The sequence below is a fragment of the Salmo trutta genome, chromosome 15 (assembly GCF_901001165.1).
Source record: "Salmo trutta chromosome 15, fSalTru1.1, whole genome shotgun sequence".
Taxonomy (NCBI): domain Eukaryota; kingdom Metazoa; phylum Chordata; class Actinopteri; order Salmoniformes; family Salmonidae; genus Salmo; species Salmo trutta.
Window position 1 is genome coordinate 49,155,313 of NC_042971.1, and position 26,986 is coordinate 49,182,298.

The 26,986-nt window shown below is 43.7% G+C and overlaps 3 protein-coding genes across 3 annotated transcripts in view; 1 reads left to right on the forward strand and 2 right to left on the reverse strand.

Annotated features, from left to right (window-relative positions):
- LOC115149225 (probable palmitoyltransferase ZDHHC8) overlaps positions 1-14,440 on the reverse strand; it is a 29,018-nt gene extending 14,578 nt beyond the window's left edge. Inside the window, exon 1 of the mRNA XM_029691890.1 lies at positions 14,056-14,440. Within this exon, the coding sequence (XP_029547750.1) occupies positions 14,056-14,159 (104 nt within the window). The 5' untranslated portion in view covers positions 14,160-14,440. The remainder of the gene's footprint in view (positions 1-14,055) is intronic.
- A 485-nt stretch (positions 14,441-14,925) lies between these two features.
- LOC115148251 (rhodopsin-like) lies at positions 14,926-16,167 on the forward strand. The gene is made up of 2 exons (XM_029690208.1): positions 14,926-15,618; positions 15,652-16,167. Exons 1-2 carry the CDS (start codon positions 14,926-14,928, stop codon positions 16,123-16,125), a joined length of 1,167 nt encoding a protein of 388 aa, XP_029546068.1. The 3' UTR covers positions 16,126-16,167.
- Positions 16,168-17,271: 1,104 nt separating this feature from the next.
- LOC115149227 (nuclear pore complex protein Nup155-like) overlaps positions 17,272-26,986 on the reverse strand; it is a 34,479-nt gene continuing 24,764 nt past the window's right edge. The window contains 25 exon segments of the mRNA XM_029691891.1: positions 17,272-18,687; positions 18,736-18,755; positions 18,854-18,949; positions 19,391-19,413; positions 19,483-19,593; positions 19,878-19,988; positions 20,310-20,430; positions 20,511-20,624; positions 20,763-20,892; positions 21,186-21,340; positions 21,494-21,598; positions 21,738-21,891; positions 22,021-22,156; positions 23,396-23,534; positions 23,698-23,834; positions 23,837-23,873; positions 24,139-24,273; positions 24,640-24,742; positions 24,867-24,982; positions 25,063-25,129; positions 25,899-26,037; positions 26,289-26,354; positions 26,539-26,603; positions 26,605-26,708; positions 26,802-26,912. Coding sequence (XP_029547751.1) covers positions 18,549-18,687; positions 18,736-18,755; positions 18,854-18,949; positions 19,391-19,413; positions 19,483-19,593; positions 19,878-19,988; positions 20,310-20,430; positions 20,511-20,624; positions 20,763-20,892; positions 21,186-21,340; positions 21,494-21,598; positions 21,738-21,891; positions 22,021-22,156; positions 23,396-23,534; positions 23,698-23,834; positions 23,837-23,873; positions 24,139-24,273; positions 24,640-24,742; positions 24,867-24,982; positions 25,063-25,129; positions 25,899-26,037; positions 26,289-26,354; positions 26,539-26,603; positions 26,605-26,708; positions 26,802-26,912 — 2,634 coding nt within the window. The 3' untranslated portion in view covers positions 17,272-18,548.

Sequence of the window (26,986 nt, forward strand, 5' to 3'; positions counted from 1 at the left end):
TCCACCTCCATGTTTGATGGTGGAGATGGTGTTATTGGGGTCATAGGCGAGTTGAGTTGATGTCATAGAGCTCCATTTTGGTCTCATCTGACCACAACACTTTCACAGGTTGTCCTCTAAGTCATTCAGATGTTCATTGGAAAACTTCAGACGGGCATGTATATGTACTCTTGAGCAGGGGGACCTTGCGGGCGCTGCAGGATTTCAGTCCTTCACGGCGTAGTGTGTTACCAATTGTTTTCTTGGTGACTATGGTCCCAGCTGCCTTGAGATCATTGACAAGATCCTCCCGTGTAGTTCTGGGCTGATTCCTCACCGTTCTCATGATCATTGCAACTCCACGAGGTGAGATCTTGCATGGAGCCCCAGGCCGAGGGATATTGACAGTTCTTTGCGAATAATCGCACCAACTGTTGTCACCTTCTCACCAAGCTGCTTGGCGATGGTCTTGTATCCCATTCCAGCCTTGTGTAGGTCTACAATCCCCTGACATCCTTGGAGAGCTATTTGGTCTTGGCCATGGTGGAGAGTTTGGAATCTGATTGATTGATTGCTTCTGTGGACAGGTGTCTTTTTACAGGTAACAAGCTGCGGTTAGGAGCACTCCCTTTAAGAGTGTGCTCCTAATCTCAGCTCGTTACCTGTATAAAAGACACCTGGGAGCCAGAAATCTTTCTGATTGAGAGGGGGTCAAATACTTATTTCCCTCTTTAAAATGCAAATCAATCTATAACATTTTTGACATGCGTTTTTCTTGATATTTTTGTTGTTATTCTGTCTCTCACTGTTCAAATAAACCTACTATTAAAATGATAGACTGGTCCTTTCTTTGTCAGTGGGCAAACGTACAAAATAAGGGGATCAAATACTTTTTTCCCCCACTGTATGATCATCAGACCTATGGAAGGTACTTTATGACTTGGCTTTAGCCACAATTGATTACACTGAATGAACACATAACACTGTTATAAGACGGTTTGGAGAGACTACTTCATTGAACTATAAAAACTACGGCTTGAATATCAACGATATATTTCTATTACATATAATAGTGTTGCATGTGTAGGGATCGATGTGTATGTGGGAAAGGGATAGAGAAGTGTTATTCTATAAATATCTGACCCACTACGGGTGTGTATCACATCTGACCTCCTCCCCTCTGCACATGGTCCCATAATTAACTCAGAATGAAAGGTCAAGAAGGCTTCTACGTACAGAACTTTGCAACATATCAGCTACATCAAATGTTGAGATTAACTGACAAATTGTTACTAGGAAACACCCTTGACGTTACCATTTGTAAGAATCTTTGCTTGCTTGTGGTTCTACCCTTAGTACCAAAAACAATAAGTGTTTAGTGATGCTTGAATGTCCAATGAATGTAGCTTTATAAAAAAAACTATCTTTATAAAAAAATTACATTCATTCTACTGCACCAACAATCAAACATACAAAATGACATTCTGTAGCTTTATCCAAGGCCCTTTGGCCTTTGTATGTCTTTTGTGAATAGGATAAAAGCATAAGTCAAATGTCCATCTCGCGCGGAGTAATTAAGCAATAAGGCCAGAGGGGGGTGTGGTATATGGCCAATATACTACGGCTAAGGGCTGTTCTTATGACGACGCAGCGCGGAGTGCCTGGATACAGCCCTTAGTCGTGGTATATTAGCCAAATACCACAAACCCCGAGGTGCCCAAATGCACCCCCACCCCCACCTCCACCTCCCCACCCCTTGCCTGAACCAAGGTTGATTTTATGACTGGAGACAACCAAGGTCCCTTTTCCTCAGTGGTACTAAGGTGGGCTTGTATTTGGTCGAGACACCGGCAGGAGCTGTCATCTGTCCATCCCTGCTTTTAAAGGAACAAAGACACTGTCCCTGCTGACAGAGCAGACAGACAGATGGACACAGATTGACCAGTCCTTCTCTCGGTAAATGCCTGTCTAACAGTAATGTAGGCCTACATATGATGTCATGGGAAAAGATTGTCCCTCCAGATTCCATTTCTTCTGCTGCTGCCAAATAATTATATAATTTACAGCAAAGGGTGGTTCCCAAAGATCTGGGGTCATTTCCAAGTAAATAAATGTGCTTCCTGCAAAGTGTTGATGAAACGGGCCTCCACTGCTTCCTGAGTGAAAGGGAAAACAAAGAGCTTGTGTGATTGGGCTGGACCGCTCTGTCATGACCTTATCTATGAGGAATGGCTGTTCATGGAATAGACAATTCAGACATACAGTGCCTTCGGAAAGTATTCAGACTCCTTGACTTTTTCCAAATGTTGTTAGGTTACAGCCTTCTTCTAAAATTGATTAAATAGTTGTTTCCATCATCTATCTACTCACAATACCCGATAATGACAAAGCAGAAACAGGTTTTAAGAAATGTTTGCTAATTTATAAAAAATAAAAACAGGTATATCACATTTACATAAGTATTCAGACTCTTTTCTCAGTACTTTGTTGAAGCACCTTTGGCAGCGATTATAGCCTTGAGTCTTCTTGGGTATGATGCAATCTGGAGCAGGTTTTCATCAAGGATCTCTCTGTACTTTGCTCCGTTCTTCTTTGCCTCGATCCTGACTAGTCTCACAGTCCCTGCCACTGAAAAACATCCCCACAGCATGACCCTGCCACCACCATGCTTCACCGTAGGGTTGGTGCCAGGTTTCCTCCAGACGTGACACTTGGCATTCAGGCCAAAGAGTTCAATCTTGGTTTCATCAAACCAGAGAACCTTGTTTCTCATGGTCTGAGAGTCCTTTAGGTGCCTTTTGGGCACATAACAGCAAGCGGGCTGTTATGTGCCTTTTACAGATGAGTGGCTTCCGTCTGGACACACTACCATAAAGGCCTGATTGGTGGAGTGCTGCAGAGATGGTTGTCCTTCTGAAAGGTTCTCCCATCTCTACAGAGGAACTCCAGAGGTCTGTCAGAGTGACCATCGGGTTCTTGGTCACCTCCATGACCAAGGCCCTTCTCCCCCGATTGCTCAGTTTGGCCGGGCGGCCAGCTCTAGGAAGAGTCTTGGTGGTTCCGAACTTCATCCATTTAAGAATGATGGAGGCCACTGTGTTCTTGGGGACCGTCAATACTGCAGACTTTTTTTTGTACCCTTCACCAGATCTGTGCATCGACACAATCCTGTCTCTGAGCTTTACGGACAATTCCTTCAACCTCATGGCTTGGTTTTTGCTCTGACATGCACTGTCAACTGTGGGACCTTATATAGACAGGTGTGTGCCTTTCCAAATCATGTCCAATCAATTGAATTTACCCCAGGTGGACTCTCATAGCAAAGGGTCTGAATACTTATGTAAATAAGGTATTTTTGTTTTTTATTTTTAATACATTTGCAAACATTTCTAAAAACCTGTTTTCACTTTGTCATTATGGGGTATTGTGTGTAGATTGCTGAGGCTGTAACGTAACAAAATGTGGAAAAAGTGAATGGGTCTGAACACTTTCTGTAGACACTATGCTTTATTATAGTGAAATCTCTTACTGGGAACGTTTTCAGAAAGTTATATTCTCTCTTGTTGGTGATCTTCAATCTTCAGAGAAATCTGCAATAATAACCACAGTGCAGTAGCCCTAGCGTTTAAGAGCATTGGGCCGGCCAGTAACCGAAAGGTCACTAGTTCGAATCCCAAGCCGGCAAGTTGGAAAAAACCTTGAGCAAGGCAGTTAACCCCAAACAACTGCTCCCGGGCGACAATGACATAGATATCGATTAAGGCAGCGCACCGCTTTTGATTTACATTTAATTGAGTTGTCAACTAAGGTGATTTCAATGTGTCCCTTGTATATATCTTTTACATATTTTTCTTCACATATCTTTTTAAAATATTTTCCTAAACCTCAACTTCTAAATACTCTCCTGCAACCCGCCTCACCCAATGTGGCGTGGATCTGTTTTTTTTTCTAAAGTATTTCTATTTACTTCGGATCTGGAATCCCTCAACTGAAGCTAGCCAGCTAACTACCTACCAGCTATCAGTCAGCAAACCATTGCTAGCGGTCATCAGCTAACCTTTAGCTCGGAAAGCTAGTTCGAACAATGTGACTCAAACCAGAGCATAACGGACCTATTATTATTTTTTACTTTTTTTCCCCCATATCCCCGGATTCCTACTGCAAACTCTGAACATTTTCATCTGGATCTTCGCAACTAGCTAACTGCAATCCCGGGTGACTACTCCTGGCTAGCGTTTCCATCCCGGAGCAAGCACCAATTAGCCTGAAGCTAGCCCGGCCAGGGCTCCGGTGCTACCACCGAAGCCCACTCCTGGGCAACAATATCCGGACCCCTTCTACTGCCGGTACGGGGCACGGAACCCCGCCGATCCTCTACGACTGGAATACCGACATAATCTGCCCGAGGATTCCAACAGGCCCCTCAGGCGCGAAGTCCGCTGAAGGCCCATTCTGCTAACCGCGGCCTACTAGCTACCTAGAGCTACTTGGAACCCTACTAATTCCACGACTGGTCTATCGACGTCACCGCACGAAGAGGTAAAAACAGACTTATCCCCATCGCGACCTCCCCCAAAGGCTAACTTGCTAGCCCTGGTCTGTTAACTGCTAGTTTGCTTGCCCCGGTCTGCTAACTGATAGCTTGCCTGCCCCGGGCTGCTAACTGCTAGCCCCGGTCTGCCAACTGCTTACTTGCTAACCCGGTCTGCTAACTGCTAGCTTGCCAGCCCCGGTCTGCTAACTGCTAGCTTGTTTAGCCCCGGCCTACTAACTGTTAGCTTGTTAGCATCGGCCTGCTAACTGTCTGAATCGCCGTGTCCCCAGTCAGCCCAACCACTCACTGGACCCATATGTTCACTTGGCTAAGCATACCTCTCTCTAATATCAATATGCCTCGTCCATTACTGTCCTGGTTAGTGATTACTCTTATTTCACTGTAGAGCCTCTAGCCCTGCTCAATATGCCTTAACCAACCATGTTGTTCCACCTCCTACATATGCGATAACATCACCTGGTTTAAACATCTCTGGAGAATATATCTCTCTCATCATTACTCAACACCTAGGTTTACCTCCAATGTACTCACATCCTTTGTCTGCACACTATGCCTTGAATCTATGCTATCGTGCCCAGAAACCTGCTCCTTTTACTCTCTGATCCGAACGTGCTAGACGGCCAGTTCATATAGCCTTTAGCCGTACCCTTTTCCTACTTCTCCTCTGTTCCTCTGGTGATGTGGAGGTTAATCCAGGTCCTGCAGTGCCTAGCTCCACTCCCACTCCCCAGGTGCTCTCATTTGTTGACTTCTGTAATGGTAAAAGCCTTGGTTTCATGCATGTTAACATTAGAAGCCTACTCCCTAAGATTGTTTTACTCACTGCTTTAGCACACTCTGCCAACATGGATGTCTTAGCCGTGTCTGAATCCTGGCTTAAGAAAACCACCAAAAACCCTGAAATCTCCATCGCTAACTACAACATTTTCCACCAAGATAGAACTGCCAAAGGGGGCGGTGTTGCAATCTACTCCAAAGATAGCCAGCAGAGTTCTGTATTACTATCCAAGTCTGTACCCAAACAATTCGAGCTTCTACTTCTAAAAATGCACCTTTCCAGAAACATGTCTCTCACTGTTGCTATAGACCTCCCTCTGCCCCCAGCTGTGCCCTCGACACCATATGTCAATTGATTGCTCCCATCTATCTTCTGAGCTCGTGCTACTAGGTGACCTAAACTGGGACATGCTTAACACCCCAGCCATCCTACAATCTAAGCTTGATGCCCTCAATCTCCCACAAATTATCAATGAACCTACCAAGTACAACCCCAAATTCGTAAACACGGGCACCCTCATAGATGTCATCCTAACTAACTCGCCCTCCAAATACACCTCTGCTTCTTTTCAATCAAGATCTCAGCGATCACTGCCTCATTTCCTGCATCCGTAATGGGTCTGCGACCAAACGAACACCCCTCATCACTGTCAAACGCTCCCTAAAACACTTCTGCGAGCAGGCCTTTCTAGTCGACCTGGCCGGGGTATCCTGGAATGACATTGACCTCATCCCATCAGTAGATGATGCCTGGCTATTCTTTAAAAGTGCCTTCCTCACCATCTTAAATAAGCATGCCCCACTCAAAAATGTTGAACTAGGAATAGATATAGTCCTTGGTTCACTCCAGACCTGTCTGCCCTTGACCAGCACAAAAACATCCTGTGGCGTTCTGCATTAGCGTCGAATAGCCCCCGTGATATGCAACTTTTCAGGGAAGTTAGGAACAAATATACACAGGCAGTTAGAAAGCTAAGGCTAGCTTTTCAAACAGAAATTTGCATCCTGTAGTACTAACTCAAAAAAGTTCTGGGACACTGTAAAGTCCATGGAGAATAAGAGCACCTCCTCCCAGCTGCCCACTGCTCTGAGGCTAGGAAACACTGTTACCACCGATAAATCCACTATAATTGAGAATTTCAATAAGCATATCTCTACGGCTGGCCATGCTTTCCACCTGGCTACCCATACCCCGGTCAACTGCCCGGCACCCTCCACAGCAACCCGCCAAAGCCCCCACCATTTCTCCTCCAAATCCAGATAGCTGATGTTCTGAAAGAGCTGCAAAATCTGGACCCATACAAATCAGCCGGGCTAGACAATCTGGACCCTCTCTTTCTAAAATTATCTGCCAAAATTTTTGCAACCCCTATTACTAGCCTGTTCAACCTCTCTTTCGTATCGTCTGAGATTCCCAAAGATTGGAAAGCTGCCGCGGTCATCCCCCTCTTCAAAGCGGGTGACACTCTAGACCCAAACTGCTACAGACCTATATCTATCCTACCCTGTCTTTCTAAGGTCTTCGAAAGCCAAGTTAACAAACAGATTACCGACCATTTCGAATCCCACCGTACCTTCTCCGCTATGCAATCTGGTTTCAGAGCTGGTCATGGGTGCACCTCAGCCACGCTCAAGGTCCTAAACAACATCATAACCGCCATCGATAAGAGACATTACTGTGCAGCCGTATTCATCGGCCTGGCCAAGGCTTTCGACTCTGTCAATCACCACATTCTTATTGGCAGACTCGACAGCCTTCGTTTCTCAAATGATTGCCTCGCCTGGTTTACCAACTACTTCTCTGATAGAGTTCAGTGTGTCAAATCTGAGGGCCTGTTGTCCGGACCTCTGGCAGTCTCTATGGGTGTGCCACAGGGTTCAATTCTTGGGCCGACTCTCTTCTCTGTTTACATCAATGATGTTGCTCTTGCTGCTGGTGATTCTCTGATCCACCTCTATGGAGACAACACCATTCTGTACACTTCTGGCCCCTCTTTGGACACTGTGTTAACTTCTCTAGGGTAGGGGGCAGTATTTTGACGTCCGGATGAAAGGCGTGCCCAAATTAAACTGCCTGCTACTCAGGCTCAGAAGGTAGGATATGCATATTATTAGTAGATTTGGATAGCAAGCACTCTACAGTTTCTAAAACTGTTTGAATGATGTCTGTGAGTATAACAGAACTCATATGACAGGCAAAAACCTGAGAAAATCCAACCAGGAAGTGTGGAAATCTGAGGGTTGTAGTTTTTCAAGTGATTCCCTATCCAGTATACAGTGACTTAGGGTTAATTTTGCACGTCCTAAGGCTTCCACTAGATGGCAACAGTCTTTAGAACGTTGTTTCATGCTTCTACTGTGAATATGGAGCGAACAAGAGGGCCTGGAAGTTGATGAGTGAGAAAATGACATGAACTCAGAGGCACGCGCTCACGTGAGAGTTAGCTGTGTTCCTTTTCTTTTCTGAAGACATTGGAATTGTCCGGTTGGAATATTACTGAAGATTTATGTTAAAAACGTCCTAAAGATTGATGCTATACATCGTTTGACATATTTCACGATTGTAAATATAACTTTTTTTGACTTTTCGTCGTGACATTTGCGCGCACTTCCTGCATTTGGAGTAGTGGACTGAACGCGCGAACAAAAGGAGGTATTTGGACATAAATGATGGACTTTATCGAACAAAAAAAACATTTATTGTGGACCTGGGATTCCTGGGAGTGCATTCTGATGAAGATCATCAAAGGTAAGTGAATATTTCTAATATTATTTCTGAGTTTTGTTGACTCCACAAAATGGCGGGTTTGGTTTCGTGTCTGAACGCTGTACTCAGATTATTGCAAAGTGTGCTTTCGCTGTAAAGTTTTTTTGAAATCTGACACAGCGGTTGCATTAAGGAGAAGTGTATCTATAATTCTTTGAATAACAGTTTAATATTTTATCAACGTTTATGATGAGTATTTCTGTAAATTGATGTGCTCATTCACCAGAAGTTTTGGGAGGCAAAACATTTCTGAACATTACACGCCAATGTAAAATGGGGTTTTTGGATATAAATATTAACTTTATCGAGCAAAACATACATGTATTGTGTAACATGAAGTCCTAAGAGTGCCATCTGATGAAGATCATCAAAGGTTAGTGATTAATTTTAGCTGTATTTCTGGTTTTCGTGACGCCTCTCCTTGCTTGGAAAATGGCTGTGTGGTTTTTCTTGTCTCGGCGCTGTCCTAACATATTCTAATGTTATGCTTTCGCCGTAAAGCCTTTTTGAAATCGGACAATGTGGTTGGATTAACGAGAAGTGTATTTTTAAAATGAGATACAATAGTTGTATGTTTGAAAATTTTAATTATGAGATTTTAGTTTTTTTATTTGGCGCCCTGCTATTTCACTGGCTGTTGGCAGTGTCTCCCGCAGGTGTGATGCTAGCGTCCCACATACCCCAGAGAGGTTAACTAACCTCCAGATGAGCTTCAATGCCATACAACTCTCCTTCTGTGGCCTCCAACTGCTCTTAAATGCAAGTAAAACTAAAAGCATGCTATTCAATCGATCACTGCCCGCACCTGCTTGCCCGTCCAGCATCACTACTCTGGACGGCTCTGACTTAGAATACGTGGACAACTACAAATACCTGGGTGTCTGGTTAGACTGTAAACTCTCCTTCCAGACTCACATTAAGCATCTCCAATCCAAAATTAAATCTAGAATCGGCTTCCTATATCGCAACAAAGCATCCTTCACTCATGCTGCCAAACATACCCTCGTAAAATTGACCATCCTACCGATCCTCGACTTCGGTGATGTCATCTATAAAATAGCCTCCAACACTCTACTCAACAAATTGGATGCAGTCTATCACAGTGCCATCCGTTTTGTCACCAAAGCCCCATATACTACCCACCATTGCGACCTGTACGCTCTCGTTGGTTGGCCCTCGCTTCATACTCGTCGCCAAACCCACTGGCTACAGGTTATCTACAAGTCTCTGCTAGGTAAAGCCCTGCCTTATCTCAGCTCACTGGTCACCATAGCAGCACCCACTCGTAGCACGTGCTCCAGCAGGTATATCTCACTGGTCCCCCCCAAAGCCAATTCCTCCTTTGGTCGTCTTTCCTTTCAGTTCCCTGCTGCCAATGACTGGAACGAACTGCAAAAATCTCTGAAGCTGGAGACTCATATCTCCCTCACTAGCTTTAAGCACCAGCTGTCAAAGCAGCTCACAGTTCACTGCACCTGTACATAGCCCATCTGTAAACAGTCCATCTATCTACCTACCCACCTGTATTTATTTATTTATTTATTTTGCTCCTTTGCACCCCAGTATCTCTACTTGCACATTCATCTTCTGCACATCTACCATTCCAGTGTTTAATTGCTATATTGTAATTACTTCGCCACCATGGCCTATTTATTGCCTTAACTTACCTCATTTGCACTCACTGTATATAGACTTTTGTTTTCTTTTGTTCTACTGTATTATTGACTGTATGTTTTGTTTATTCCATGTGTAACTCTGTGTTGTTGTATGTGTCGAATTGCTATGCTTTATCTTGGCCAGGTCGCAGTTGCAAATGAGAACTTGTTCTCAACCAGCCTACCTGGTTAAATAAAGGTTAAATAAAAAATAAATAAAACAATTGCACCCTGTCATTGGATTTAAGTTAGGTGAAAAAAATACAAAATTCCCTTACGTTGATGACTTTTAGCAAATCCAATCAGTTTTCCATGTTGATTCAACGTCATCAAATTGATTTTAATTATTTTTTTATGAAGTAGAAACAATGTTGATTCAACCAGTTTTTGCCCAGAAGAGTGCCACCCACATACAGCAGCAGCATACTGATGCCAACCACTCACACACACAAACACTTTCACACTCACCACTGCTGCTACTATTTATTATCGATCCTGTTGCCTAGTCACTTTACCCATACCTACATGTACATACACTCTTAGAAAAAAAGGAGCTATCTAGAACCTAAAATGGTTCATTGGCTGTCCCCATAGGATAACCCTTTGAATAACCCTTTGGGTTCCAGGTAGAACCCTTTTCACAGAGGGATCTACATGGAACACAGAAGGGTTGTACATGGAACCAAAAAGTGTTCTCCTATGAGGACAACCGAAGAACCCTTTTGAAACTTTTTTCTAAGAGTGTAGGTACCTCAATTACCTCGTACCCCTACACAGATCGCCTCAGTACTGGTACTCCCTGTATGTAGCCATGTTATTTTTACTCCTTATTGTTATCCATTTTTCACTGTGTATTTATTCCTTGTGTCACTATTTCTACTCTGCAAGGTTGGAAAAGGACACATAATAAGCATTTCACTTTTAGTGAAACAACACCTGTTGTTTACAAAGCATGTGACAAATAAGATTTGATTTGACCAGAAGACAACGGTCTCTACTCCTCTTGCGAGATTCCAAGATTCAGGACCCTTAGTTTCAACACTAGTTCCACAGATGGGGGAATCAAAGGGCATCGACCAGAAAATCATGATCCTAATCCGAAACTTCACATATGCTAGAGCACTGGTATTCAAAGTTGGGGTTGCGGGGTTAATAATATTTTTTGGGGGGAACCAAACATTAAGAGTACAGTTTATTTTATAGGACAATACACAAATGTTTTTTATTGAGTAAATGTATTTATTGGTTCCCATTATTTTGAGAAGAGAGATTTACATTTTTACATTTACGTCATTTAGCAGGCGCTCTTATCCAGAGCGACTTACAAATTGGTGCATTCACCTTATTGCCTTAACTTACCTCATTTGCACTCACTGTATATAGACTTTTGTTTTCTTTTTTCTTTTGATGAAAGTGTAATGAATTGAAGGTTATTTGTTGATGTGAAAATCTATATGTACTGATTTTGAGCTTGTGTCATTAGATTTGTGGTGGAGTAGGAATCCCAGATATTATTGTGAAACAAATGGGGTCCCCGCTGAACATTTTTGAATACCACTGTGCTAGAAGACCCAATTGAAACTTTGCTTGAAAAACAACAGAGGAAACTTAGACATATCTGGCTACAGGTGTCAGGGGTCAGTGGACTTAGTTAACAGCTGTTATGGTATTAGGTCTACTCACCAAGGCTCTACTAGCAATCTAGGGGATAATGTTGGCAGTGATCCTCTCATTACTAAAAGGTAGTTTTGAGAATACAAGGGTTTCATTCGGGAACCTGTTTTGCTCTAAACTGACCCAGTCTGACTTCTAGGAAATATACCTGACTCTAAGTTCTCAGCATCATTGCACTCTGGAAGAAGATAAAGGGATTTAGGAATAAATTGTGACATCACTTGGGGCATGCTGGTGAAGGTTACAGCTCTGAGAGGTGTGTTTGGGGTCATGATATTTATGTTTCCGGATCAGGACCCAGTTATTAAATCAACCACTGAGCCACATCATCATCCGAAAGTTTGAGTTTAGCCTAAGTAGAAAACGGCCTGAGACAGGCCTAACGGTTAAATAGACTCTTAACACAGTCCCCATACCAACATACCATCAAATAGCCTACAGTTGCTCAGATTAAGAGGATCAACATGATATTAGGCAATGAAATGTAACTACCAGTGGCGTAAAATACTTGAGTAGAAATACTTTAAAGTACTACTAAGTCTTTTTTTGGGGGTTCTTGTACTTTACAATTTATATTTTGGACAATTTATACGCTATATATACAAATGCATGTTTCTGCTTCAGCCACACCTGTTGCTGACAGGTGTATAAAATCGAGCACACCGCCATGCAATCTCCTTAGACAAACATTGGCAGTACAATGGCCTTACTGAAGAGCTCAGTGACTTTCAACGTGGCACTGTCATAGGATGTCACCTTCCCAACCATTCAGTTCGTCAAATTACTGCCCTGCTTGAGCTGCCCCGGTCAACTCTAAGTGCAGTGAAGTGTGAAGTGGAAACATCTAGGAGCAACAATGGCTCAGACGCGAAATGGTAGGCCACACAAGCACACAGAACGGGACCGCCGACTGCTGAAGTGTGTAGCGCGTAAAAATCGTCTGTCCTCAGTTGCAACACTCACTACCGAGTTCCAAACTGCCTCTGGAAGCAACGTCAGCACAAGAACTTTTTCGGTCGGGAGCTTCATGAAATGGGTTTCCATGGCTGAGCAGCCGAACACAACCTTAGATCACCATGCGCAATGCCAAGCATCGGCTGGAGTGGTGTAAAGCTCGCTGCCATTGGACTCTGGAGCAGTGGAAACGTGTTCTCTGGAGTGACGAATCACGCTTCACCATCTGGCAGTCCGACGATGAATCTGGGTTTGGTGGATGCCAGAACACTGCCAGTGAAGGGAAATCTTAACGCTAAATGACACAATGGCATTCTAGACGATTCTGTGCTTCCAACTTTGTGGAAACAGTTTGTGGAAGGCCCTTTCCTTTTTCAGCATAACAATGCTCTGTGCACAAAGCGAGGTCCATACAGAAATGGTTTATTGACATCGGCATGGAAGAACTTGACTGGCCTGCACAGAGCCCTGACCTCAACCCCATCGAACATCTTTGGGGCGAATTGGAACGCCGACTGCGAGCCAGGCCTAATCGCCTAAAATTAGTGCCCAACCTCACTAATGTGCTTGTGGCTGCAGCAAAGTTCCCACATCTAGTGGAAAGCCTTCCCAGAAGAGTGGAGGCAGTTATAGCAGCAAAGAGGACACCAACTCCATATAATTGCCCATGATTTTGGAATGAGATGTTCGACGAGCAGGTGTCCACATATTTTTGGTCAAGTAGTGTACTTTTACTTCACTACATTCCTAAAAAAAAATCTGTACTTTTTACTCCATACATTTTCCCTGACCCCCAAAAGTTACACTTTGAATGTTAGTAGTACAAGAAAATGGTCCAATTCACGCACTTATCAAGAGAACATCCCTCCCTGGTCATCCCTACTGCCTTTGATCTGGCTGACTCACTAAACACAAATGACTCTTTGGTAAATTATGTCTGAGTGTTGGAGTGTGCCCATGGTTATACTAAACAAATAAAAATCCAGAAAATACCGTCAGGTTTACTTAATATAAAGAATTAGAAATAATATATACTTTTACTTTGATACTTATGTATATTTTACCAATTACATTTTCTTTTGATATTTAGGTATATTTAAAACCAAATACTTTTAGACTTTTACTCAAGTAGTATTTTACTGCGTGACTTTCAGTCTTGAGTAATTTTCTATTATTAAGGTATCTTTACTTTTATTCAAGTATGACAAATGGGTACTTTTTCCACCACTGGTAACTACTAATTGCCAGCTTTGGGTACAGTATTGTTGAACTGTTTTATGAATAATATTGGATATTGATATGCAAATAAAATTACATCAGAATATTTTGGGAGGTCTTTTTACTAAATTGCTTTTTCTCACCCCCAAAAATTGTGTCATCGTTACACTTCTGTCCGATTGAACGCTACAAAAACACTGGGGAATCTTCTAAATTCCGAATGTGGACGCGCCTTAAAATGTTTATACTAGTTTGCATAGTGCGTGAGCAACATAACCTATTTTATCACAATATTTCACTGGAGAAAGCTACAGTTTGGAGTAAACGTGCATGCTCATTGCCTTATCCATTGAATTCTCTTTACATCTCCAGACCACTTCATGTATGGAATAGTATACTGTAGTTTCGAAAGGGTAGGCCTACATTAGTGTCTGTTATTAACTATTTTCCTGAAGGAGGCATAGTGGTCAACTTACGTAAATACGAAGAATAAAGTGGTGGACCCAACGAGGAGTACGGCAGCGGTGGACACTGGAATAAACGCGCTGGCTTTAATTCTCTCATCGCCGCTGGTGGGCATTCTGTAGCCTACTTTCCACAAACATCAGCAGTTTATTCTAACAAAACGATTGCACCATGATAAAATAATGATCCACGATACGATGTATTCCCACTCTTCTCTGTCCTGATCTCTGTTCTGGGTTTTGATGGATCAAATGCAAACGAATGCATGGTGAAAAAGTCCAATGAACTGTGACCGTCTTGGAAGTCCCACCGTCCCGACTGGTCCCGAAAAACTTAGCGAAGCCACGTTGCGTGCTGGTCAAGGCTCTGTTTGTGGGGTTTTCGCCCGGGGTAAAGAATGAATGACGTAAACGACACTATAGCAGGCTAGACCACGTTGTGCTGTATGCTAACCAAAAAAATACAATTATTTAATTTCATAGCCATACTTTTGATTAAAAAATGTAATTTGCTTTACCATGGAAATGCATTGGGGTCATTAGAAATGGACAATAATGTTGCACTATAGTCAGAGATAGAATATTACACATTTGTACATAATTGACTGTTAACCTAAACATAGGCTATTCACACCCTGGTAAAGTATATGGTGGTCAGGTTACTCCTTTACACTGATCCAAGTTCAGTTAGGTTTTTCTCTTCTGTATTGGGATACAATGAGCCTATTGTGTTCTCCAAGTACTGAAGACAAGAAATGTATAGCAAATGTGAGGTTGAGTCTCTAAGGACTTGTTGTGGGGTTGGACACGAAGCATGACATTAACATCCCTTATACATGTTGAGCCATCAAATAAGGCTCAGACATAGATGCCTCAGGTGTGATGGATGAAAAGGATTGGATCGAAGCCTTAATACGAGGGCTGATGTGCCTAGTAGGGATCCTGGGGAACAACTGGCTGGGTCTCCGCTCTCTCCCTGGACCTAAGTCCCATCTCCGCACCAACGAGCTCCTCTTCATCAACCTGGCCGTCTCCAACCTCATCACCAACTACCTGGTGGACCTCCCCGATACCATGGCTGACTTTGCTGGCCGCTGGTTCCTGGGGGAAGCCTACTGCGGTGTGTTCCGGTTCTGCTCGGACCTGTCGGAGACCAGCAGTATCTTCTCCACCTTGTTTATTAGTGTGTTCTGGTACCAGAAGCTGGTGGGCTCTCTGAAACGTGGAGGAGCTCCGGTCCAGCTGGATAGCCTCCGTCTCGTAGCCTATCTCCTGGCTGGCAGCTGGACAGTGGCTGGGGTCTTCAGTGTTCCACACTTCTTCTTTGTCCAGGTGGACAGTGGGAATGAGAGCCACAAGGACTGTATAGAAGTATTTCCCTCCCAAACTGCAAGGCAGACCTATGAGACGTTGTATCTGACCCTCGCTAACGCCCTCCCCATCGCTGGTATAGTGTTCTCCAGCATCCAGATTGTGATCACTCTGCTAAGGAACCAGATGCGTATCAAGGGCCTGACTTCTGACCATCACAAGGGGACAGATAATGCTCTACCTAACAAGCGGGAGAAGATGGATGTCTCAGAGAAATATGATGAAACAGGCATCAAGACATCTGATAAAGAGGCAGATTTACCAATAGTTGCTTCTCCAGATTTCCCTCAGAGTTCTAGAAACCAGAGGATTTCAGACATCCGCCCCAACCTGCCTGGTGTCTCCTGCTCTGTCCTACCTTGTGCAGGACCCTCTGTTGTACACAGCTCAATCAGTTCCCCCCTCTATCAGGTTGAGGTTGGTGACTGCAGAGTCAGAGCTTCACCCGATCTCCAGAGGACCTCCCAGCCTCCAGCTAAGCTCAGCCCAGGCTCAGGCACTCAGGTGAGGGCAGCCAAGAGCGTGGTGGCTGTGACCACTGTGTTTGTGGTGTGCTGGGTGACCCACCTCTTACTGAGGATATCCAGCAACATCCACACGTCCTCCGTAGTGGTGGAGGTGGCCAGCTACATCGCATCCTCTTACACCTGCATCATACCTTACATCTTCCTCTATGGAGTAAAGAAACTGTCTTGCTCCTGCAGAAGGTAGATAGATATGATTATACACACATTGCTAATTTACTGGCATCAACCCAGACCAACTGCTACGTAGAACTGCTGCTCTTTAGGACATCTGTGTTGTCTGAAAATACATTTAAATGCGATTGGCTTATCACCATGATTTCATTAGTGTAATTATACTACTGTAAACAAACAGGCAGTATATACACATTTTTCTGGTCATGGCGGGGCCGCTCTGGTCTACTTATTGCCCCTGCCCAGCGGAGGGGTGGCTGGCAGCGCCTGGGTAGACGAACACACCCTATAAGTAGATAAGAGCTGGCTGTTCCCTCTCTCGATTGAGCATGCCAGTGATCATGAAGGAACGAGGAAGCATGCTCACGTGACAGGGAATGCCCACTTACGCAGACAGGAACCTTGACCATTCTTTTCAATGGTAAACGGCCTGAGTGAACTATATTATTGATCCACCATCTTTGATGTATATACTATCACATCTAGGTGAATATCAGCGAACTCTAACTACTCTCTGAAAGATACAGCTAGGGTGGCAGGTAGCCTAGCAGTTAGAGCGTTGGCCCAGGTCGTTGGTTTGAATATCTGAACCGACAACGTGAAAAATCTGTCAGTGTGCCATTGAGCAAGACACAACCCTATAAAACATATTTCACTGTACCTATTTGGTGTGACAATAAAACGTATTTTTGTCAATGGTGACTGAATCACAAGGATGTTAATGTTGTCAACCCTGCAGAATGTAAGCTACATAAAATACACTATAGATATTACATACAATAAAGTTTTTGTTAACAAGCATTTCAACTTCGAGTTTAATTTAAGTGCTTCATGAGGTTGGGAAATCAATTCTGCATCTCTGGAGCAGAAGCTACTTTAATTATTTTGTTTCCAGCAAATTAAAATCAAAGGCCCGTGCCTGAGTACTTGGGAGAAAAACATCCAGCAATAATTACTACGTTGCAGTGACAGCTACCAGCCCTGAGGTACAATTATCCTCCATTAAGGGTAATTATGTCAACAAAAACAGCAGGGACACAAAGTATGAACCTTTAAGCTGGGGAACTTTGTTAATTGACAACTATGATGTTGAGTGCTATGATGTTGGTCCTGCAGTGAAATCACTACAGTTACCATAAATGGATCTCTGAAGATTCACTTGTGCAAAAAGTGTATTTTTTATTATACTGAACAGGTTGCAGGTTATCATACTTAAAAAAAAAAAAAAAAATTACAAAAAACTTTCAACCAAAGACACTTGACACATTTTAATGATTCAATTTATGTAAAATTGCATGCCTAAGTTGTCAGACTAAAGCTATTTGAACAGCACCCTTATACAAGGCATGGATCAAGGACTTCTGGCATAACCACGAAATCTCAGTTGAGTACAAGATACATAATCAGACAAACACTCAAATGCTACTTAACTAGTTAGCAAAAAGCAAACAGACTGTTCAAGGTGTCTGGTCACTTAGAAAAAACTAACAAAACATGTAAAAGAAGGGTTTAGTTGTCATTGTTGTTATAAACCTTTGGCAGAAGAGAAGGCCTTCCGAGCGTAATATTTGGAGTACAAATATTCCCCTTTGTATTACAGAGAGGTTGATTGGTACAGACAAACCCAAATACAATCAGCTTAACAAAGTCTTCTTGACATCTAAACTGGGGGCGGAGAATTAAAAAGGGGCTTAAATGAGTGGAGTGATTAAGACACCGTCCCCAAATCACAATGTCCATGTAACAAACGGCAATTCTTATGACTTAATCATGGCATGTAGCGGGAAATACATCAGCATATGGATTTAAGTTCAAACAAAATGACCAAGCCATCAGAGCAATCATGTAAGTGCATTTCTCCTCAACATACGTACATTCAATATTTTACCCACATAAGAACAGTAACTCCATGATGTGGATTTAAATGAAGATCCCATCCCTGTAAAGTATTGTACTCTCATTCAGTGTCTGAACAACAGTTCATGTTGTTTTCCCAACATACATTTTTGTGAGACCAATACAATTCCCTCAGCTACCAATAAGTGGTTGTCCTAACCTCTTAACTTCTAAGTTTATTGTTCACAAAACAAAATGCATACTATACTTATAAACTAAGTTAAAAACAGGATGTAAAACATCTGAAGATAGGGGTGTAGAGTGAGCTGGTCAATACCCCCCTCTTCATGAGAAATGTGGGGGTGTTAATCCTTTGAGATGTAACTGCAGTCAGAGACCAAACTGTTCTCAATGTCACTCCACTATCAGAAATCAGCCACAACAGAAGATATGCAAAGAGAGGAAGGGAATCGTTCAAATCATGTTATTCACAACTGTAAACCTCTATCAATCTTGAGGTCTCTGTATTTAGCACTCCAAAAGTAGTAGTGTCTCAATCTGTCCCTTTAATTGAGGATCCTCCTGTGACCCCTGGAGACCTTAGTGAACTTTCTCCAGCTTGGCCTGCAGGGCCTTGAAGTTGCCGATGGCGAGCTGCAGGGCAGAGTTGGGACTCAGGGACTGCAGCTCCACCAGGTAACCACAGATGTTATCCAGACACACATTAGTGAACCGCCGTCTGAAAGGGACAGAGAGAAATATGAGTAAGACAGTGCATATTAGACACATTTCACAAACAATGATATTCTCATTACTAAGTAAACAGGTTGATATGTTTCCAAATAAGGAGCATTTATAATGGAGACAGGAGAAAAGGTTAACACACTTGGTGGTGGGTTAGTTACCGGTCATATGCTGGGATCTTCCACGTATCCTGACAGCAGCACATGGATACACTCTACAAGGTGGAGAGGCTTCTTTAGACGCTGCCAACACGGATCCTGACAGCAGCACATGGATACACTCTACCAGGTGGAGAGGCTTCTTTAGACGCTGCCAACACGGATCCTGGGATACACACAGCCAGAGTTGGAGACATTCAGTATTAAGTGTACAGCACCATTCCTTATTAACTAATACTCACATTAAACAGGTGCAAAATCTGAAATTCATAATAACCCTTTATTATTAAGGGCATCTTTATCAGTTCATATCAACGGGGGGGGGGGGCAGCATATGAACACGTCATAAGCCCTGATTTTATTTATTTTTTATTACAGGAAATTACCCTCAGCCTCGTGGCAAAATGTGTAGGATAGCAGGAAATTAGCTATGAAATAGCAAAAAAAAAAGAAATCTCTGCCCCAAGGCAACAAAATAATCCAATAACTAAAATAATTGGACGGAGCCGTGCTCGGACCTTGCGGGGTACCCCGCAAAACTGCGCTACGCCACTGTTCGTATCCTATGCCTGCCAGCTGTAATTGCCCCTCAGGGATGAATAAAGTTTATGAAATTGAATTGAGAGATATACCCGTGTCTTGACGGGGCAGCTGTAAGCCTATCTCCTGCATGGTGAACGTGACGAAGCCCACGTCCCAGTTCAGACGACACACATCCTGTTCCAAAAACTTCACCAGGAATTCTGGATGCACAAGACAGAATAGCGACATAAAACAATTTGCACATGCAACAGATCTCTGTAGTTCAATGGTAGACAAGCTACGACAGGCCACAGCGTTGGTGGACAATTAGGCAAAACACAGATTACACTTCCAGTCCTTACAGAGACACACCTTAGAGACATACTATGCATGTTGACTTCATGAATTGCTAATGTAATTACACTAAGTGGGGATGTTTTACATACAGGAAACTCTGTAGAGAAATCATGGGGTAAATAGATGGAAAGTAGACCTGGGGTTTTACCTAGAGGGAAGTATCTGGGTGTTCCAGCATAGATCTTTCCAAGAGATACCAGTTTGAGACTCAGAGCTCTCATTCTGTCAGCTGGACTCATGGCCACACTGTCACCCAGCTCTGGAAGAAATAGAAAAAGTAATTTCGGGTATTTGGAAATGGAAGCCCTTTATCTACTTCCCCATAGTTAGATCATCCCATGGATACCATTTTTATGGTTTACAGAAACAGCTAGCATTCTGCAATTGCACTAACGCTAGTTAGCAACTTCCTTCAAACGGCACGCATAGACATAAAAATGGTATCCACGATGCCAAAATCCTGAATTGTCCCTTTAAGAAATAGTTCAGAATGCAATAGAAAGTTCTAAAAGACCAAAGCGTCAGAGACAAACAAGTGGGATGACATCAGGTGCTACCATGTGTATTTGTCTGTACACACCTTTCTCCATGACCTCCTGCCACAGAGAGTGCACCAGGATGGGGTCAGAGTGACCCGCACAGTGGATGATGGCCAGCTTGCATTCAGACAACAGGAAGTGATCCGCAAACTCCCCATACAGCTAGATTGGAGGACAAAGGATAGAGTCTGAAAAAAAACAATTAGAGTCAAGGATAATGTTAGATATTCATGCACTGTTACCTTGGTGATGTCCATAAGCTCTGAATCCAGTTGTGACACAGCTCCCTGTACAGAGGGATGCTGGGAGTACTGTCTGCTCAGAGTATCTTGGATCTGGACCTGAATACGGACCACCTGGGAGGAATGAAACCATATCAGCTTGAGTTAAAAAAAATAATAATCTAAGCTGGTGAAAGGGTGAAAAATCTAAAAACCTAATAAATTCGTGAATAGTTATTTGAAGTTTAGAGCTAGAATCTCCCCTCCCCGTACCTCCATCTTTTCCTCCAGTTGGTGCAGGAACTCACCTTCAGCTCCCTGGGCAGAGATGCAGGAGGAGCTCTTGGCTGACAGGATGGCCCTGGAGATGTACTCCAGCCTCTGCTTCAGAGAGATCTCAGTACTGAACAAACAGAACCAACACATTTATACTCACATTTAACATTGCTCAGAATCAACAAGAATGAGGACATTTTCATGACCGTTGGAGAGGATAAAAATAAAAGCCATTTAGCCGACACTTATCCAAAGGAGTTAAAAATCATGTGTCTACATGTTTTTTTTTTTATGGGTGTCCCCAGAGGGAATCGATCCGTAGCCTTGTTAGCACCGTGCTCTACCAACTGAGCAACACAGGACCATTGTGTGCAAATGGCCCATCATGTATAAAGACTCATAGCCTGTTAGGCCTTTTACCTGAGCATGTCCGCAAGCCTGGCCAGGACGCGAGCTGCCTTCCCAAAGCTGCGGCTCTTCTCATAGTATCTCCACAGCAGGTCCATGTTCCGCACCTTACTCTGCTCCTGTTTGATCATGTGCATCAGGTGTTCCTCCAGGTAAGGAGAGTTCACCTGGATAGACCACACAGACCGAGTGCGAGGATAATATTAAACCACCAGGCCACACAAGGAAAGATCAGTTAAATGCATACACTTATCCACAGAAAAATTCCAGAACTAGGCATCTCAGGCTGTGACTGCGGGACAATGCCAGAAGGTTCTTACCTCCAGAAGCTTGTCGGTGAGGTCAGCCTGTATAAGCCAGTTGTAGAGGGCTATGTGGAAGAGTTCATCCTGTGACCTCTGGGCCAGACCAATAATCTGCTCAAACTACCAGGGAGAAAGAACATCATGATCAACTTACTCATGAATTGAGGCCAAAATCTTAGAACTAACACACACACACAAAAAAAGTAAACAAAATCTTGCTATTGCCATTGGGGGCAAGTCTCCTCCCAGCAGCACTCACGTGGGTGGTGGCGTCCTCGTTGCTCAGCATGTTAGGGTCAGAGGTCATGACAGGAGGTCCTGGCTGCTTAGGGATGCTGGGAGACTGAGGTGCAGCTTTACTTTGGTTCACCAGCTCCTGCATGGTGTCTGTGATAAACTTATAACATGACAACCTATAGGAGGAGAGGAGGGGGTGGTCAGTCAATGTCAGCACAAAGGAGAAAATAAAGGGCCCGGACATCCCTTAGCAGATATCTATTACCACAGTATTTCATATTCAATGTGAACAGGTAGTAGGTCACCTCTCCTGGAAGGCCAGTGCTCCAGCCTGATCCTCCTCTGGCTCTCCGTTCTTATAGAAGTGAGGTCCCAGCCTCTGAGGATCCTTCTTATCCGCTGCAGTCAGGCACAGCTCCAGCACTCCCTCATAGAAACGCACTGAGAGGGAGAGAAACATTGTTAGCATCCATCCACACAGTAAGCATTAAGAGTAATATTTGCAGGGTCCAATGTTAAAGGGAAATTTCTAAGTTCCAAATTTATGTTCATCTCCAGCCCCACCACAATGTCAACATATGTGAAAATTGAATATTTCTGTTTTTGTGGGGGAAAAAAGAGAGGAAGATAAGTGTTTCCAATGACAGGGTGCATCATGTGATTTTAACCAATGATGTGTAGGCATTGTCTACTAATTGGTTGATGATGTCATTGGAAACACTTATCTTCTATCTTTTTGACTCCAAAACATAGAAACATGCCATTTTCACATGTTTGGGTGGTCCTGGAGATTACGACTATGGAGATGAAAAATCATTACAATTTTCCTTCATCTTATTTTCTTACTGGTCCGTTCATACTGGACCAAAAATCATTTCTACTGGCCCGGACATGGTGTAGTTTCTAAATGCATTGGGGTCATGCAGGGTCTCTAGGTTGGCATGCTTTCTCTCCATATGCAGCTATTATTGGCTACATTTAGTTATTATGACATGTATAAAAAGCTGTGTAATATAATTTTGCAATGCAAGTCATTAGTCTATTCTTTAGAATTGCATTAATTTGTTTCTGAAGTGTCATTTCGAGAATATTTTTTTAATAATTAGGACACTGCCCCTTTAAAACAACTGTGTTCCAAAAGAGATAAACCTAGCTACAGTAGGCTAGCTGAGACAAATGCTAGATCAAATCAAATGTATTTATATAGCCCTTCTTACATCAGCTGATATCTCAAAGTGCTGTACAGAAACCCAGCCTAAAACCCCGAACAGCAAGCAATGCAGGTGTAGAAGCACAGTGGCTAGGAAAAACGTTCATTTGCAGACTAGCAACAGTAGCATGTTCACTATTGAAGGTTTACTTTTGTAAATACCTTTCCTTAACTAAAATAAATAAGCTGAGCGAGTAGATTGATGGCATCAACTCATGTACGGCTCGAGAAGTTGACTCGTGGGAGCGTGATGGTGCTTGAATGAACAGCCAATCATATTGCTCAAATAGAAATAGCATGACTTTTCCGCATGTAGTCTTCAATAGTAGACTGCAACAGAGCACGTAAATGTTGAACTGGATCGCAAAAATGCACTGAGAATTTACCGGCCTGATCGGGCCAGTGACTGACGAGATCCACTGGCCCGACATGTTTTTACTGGCCCCGGGCCAGTGTGATGGCAGCCTTACCCTGTCTGTACTGGGAGCAGACCAGTGGCAGGTCTGTGTGATGGCTGATCAGCTGGTAGAGCTGTAGTGACTCTCTCAGTGTTCTCTCCTTATCTGTCCTAGTCTGGATCTGTCTGGAGCCCTGCAGCAACTCATTAGCCTGGGAGGGAGACATTCAGTTCTCAGGTACTGTTATACAGGGAGAAACGAGGGCAGTGGATGCTACCAAAGTCTGCCCACGGACTAAAATCTGATGCAATGTCTGTTGCACATCATCCCTGTCATATAGATAAATAAAACAACTGGGTGTGAGGATACTCTACCTTTGAGCAGATGCTGTCATCACTGCTGTACAGTAGGGGGCAGATGTCTCTGAGGTGGGTGCTTATGGCATCTACAGAGGCAGAGTCTTTGATGAAGATGTTGATAAGGGCTGTGATCAGGGCTCCAGTCAGCTCCAGACCACCACGTCCTTAAAACTCACCCCCTTCATCTGGTCCTAGAACGCAAGGCACAGAGGGGTTACAAACAGGATACAAGAGAGACATCTTGACAAAATACTTGGATGATTAAACAATGGGATGAATCAGTCAGTGATATACAGCACAATGTATTCCTGCACATCCTGAATATCCAGCGCTGGTTTCCCCGGGCACAGATTAAACCTGGTCCTAGATTAAAAATCAATCCCAATGGAGAATGGACTAGGGTTAATCTATGTCTGGGAAACCAGTCCCCAGTGAGGTCATGGACCTGGAACTTACCTTGGGTAGTTCAGAGACAATGAGGCTGAACTGGTGGTCACACAGCAGCTTCCACAGGGCCAGGGTCTGACAGGAGCGATGCACCAGCTGCTGGATACCCTGCAGGGACATCTTCTCATAGACCTGAGCCTCGGCTGGGGACGGGGAGAGGATAGAAATAAGGATTAGACAGTCAGAGACCACAAAATAATTCAAGAACAGTGTGTTCTTAACAGTGTTATGATTATACTCAGACCCTGCTGTAATTCTGGTTGCTCCTTGATGTGGATGGCAGTTACCTTTAACACCCACACATTACTTACTGTGGTAGCTTCCCTGTAGCTCAGTTGGTAGAGCATGGTGTTTGCAACACCAGGGTTGTGGGTTCGATTCCCACGGGGGGCCAGCACAGGAAAAAATAAAAAAAAATGTATGAAATTGTATGAAATGTATGCATTCACTACTGTAAGTCGCTCTGGATAAGAGCGTCTGCTAAATGACTAAAATGTAAAAATGTAAAATGTACTTCCTCTGGAGTTCCTGCTGAACTTGCTGAGAACTGGCTCCTCCATCAGGCCGCATGAAACCTAGCAGCCGCTGCTGCAGATTGGCTGGTGAGCTAAAACTGTAGAGCATAAGATGTCATTCAAACCGTATTTATTTCACCCGATGACCATAGAAGTGTAGCTATATTTCCCATAAAGTAGCCAGCCCAGGGCTTGGACGCAGGGCCCAAGGGTCTGTCTTACCTGGCTGCACCCAGAGACGAGGGGCTGAACTGGGAGTTCTTATCCAGGAAATCCTTCAGACCACGGAGCTCCAGAAGAACTGACTCCAGATCAGATGAGCTGGCTGTGCTTGCCAACTGGGAGAGAGAGATTGACCATCATCATCCTCAAATTAACTTGCAAAGGAAGACTAATTTGCTGTTTATGTAATACTCACAATACTGACAGTCTGATTTCCTTTAATGACGATCTTCTCAACAGCAAGACTCCCGTCCCAGATATTACTGTTAATCAATAATGATAAGTTAACTTAGTCAAGTGACTCAAGCCATGACATAAGTGACACATTAATGTTTCTGAGTCCAGTACAAAAGGTAAAGGGATAGTTCACCCAAATAAAAATGATAATATCAGTAACTTGACTTGTATAGGATTGATGGCATGGATTGATGTCATACCTTGTCCAAAGACCGCTTACAGGGTAAGGACACCAACATATCATTTTGTAATTTGGGTGAACTATCCCTTTAAACATGCCAGAAAATTGTATTTCCCCACTATGGAGGTGAGACCTGAGTACCGTACATTGTCCAGGTGAGGCGACTCAACCCAGTATGGAAGTGAGGCCTGAGTACCGTACATTGTCCAGGTGAGGTGACTCACCCCAGTATGGAAGTGAGGCCTGAGTACCGTACATTGTCCAGGTGAGGTGACTCACCCCAGTATGGAAGTGAGGCCTGAGTACCGTACATTGTCCAGGTGAGGTGACTCACCCCAGTATGGAAGTGAGGCCTGAGTACCGTACATTGTCCAGGTGAGGTGACTCACCCCAGTATGGAAGTGAGGCCTGAGTACTGTAAATTGTCCAGGTGAGGTGACTCACCCCAGTATGGAAGTGAGGCCTGAGTACCGTACATTGTCCAGCTGAGGTGACTCACCACAGTATGGAGGTGAGACCTGAGTACTGTACAGTACGTTGTCCAGCTGAGGTGACTCACCCCAGTATGGAAGTGAGGCCTGAGTACCTTACATTGTCCAGGTGAGGTGACTCACCCCAGTATGCGTGTGAAGTAGACACTGATGCCGTTGTGCTTCCCTGAGAAGACCACCTCTGGCCCAGAGGACAAGCCAGCGATGGGGGCAGAGGGCATGGCTGGTACATAGGGCGTAGACACACTCTGGGGCATCATACCTGAGATATTGTTGTCAATGGCAAAAAACACACACACATTAAACACTCAAATGTTTAAGTAATTCACTCAATGTTGCCAATATTCAGTGGGTGAATGTGTCAGTGGAGGCTGCTGAGGGGAGGAATAATGCTTGGAATAGAGTCAATGGAATGGTATCAAACACAATAAATGTGGTTTCCAAGTGGTTGATACCATTCCATTGACTGCAAGGCACTCGGCAATCATATGGAGGGAAATGAGGGTAGTGTACCTGGAGCTGGTGTAGCTAGGAAACTAGGGTTAGGAATGGGGCTGCTACCAACAGACATATGGGATCCTATAAGAACAACAGGCAGGGAGTCAAACAAGTGATGCAGACAGACAACTTCTCATTCAAATCTGTACAACTTACACAAGGGATTTCCACTACGACATTATTGCCATTTGTTTTAACATGCCAATGGGAATTCATATAATGCTAAAGTGCTACAAGCAGAAATCCTTCCTCAGATGCCCCTCACCTGGTACAGGAGAGCCGAACAGCGCTCCAACGCTGCTAAGAGCAGAATGAGCCGAGGGGAACCTCTCCTCCATACCTAAAGAAGGCTCTGGTGGCCCACTGAGACACCTCTCTGTCACAGGAAGCACTGGAACAGGACAGAATCAGAGCAGTGGCACACGCCTGCTCCTCCTGAGGAGAGGATTCGATCAATAAACAGAGAAATAAAGACAGTGTGTGTAGGGGTACTTGTACTAACAAGACATTGAGTAATGAGATTCATACCCTGTGCAGTTTGAAGAAGCGTTTGACTTCTTCACTCTCTCCACCAGTACCGCTCACCAGTAGGTGGCGCAGCTGGTCCACCGGCCGCAACTTGTGGAAGATGTGACTTCCCTGGAAGACCATGATTAACAACAAGTTTATAGATTTTTGCCTTTGTTCACAAAATTACAGACAGGACTGAACAA

Excerpts from the sequence above, each read along its gene's own strand:
- LOC115148251 (XM_029690208.1), top strand. The coding sequence starts at position 14,926 with ATGGATGAAAAGGATTGGATCGAAGCCTTAATACGAGGGCTGATGTGC. Across the intron at positions 15,619-15,651 it reads ACAAGCGGGAGAAGATGGAT|ACATCTGATAAAGAGGCAGA; the intron begins GTCTCAGAGAAA and ends ACAGGCATCAAG.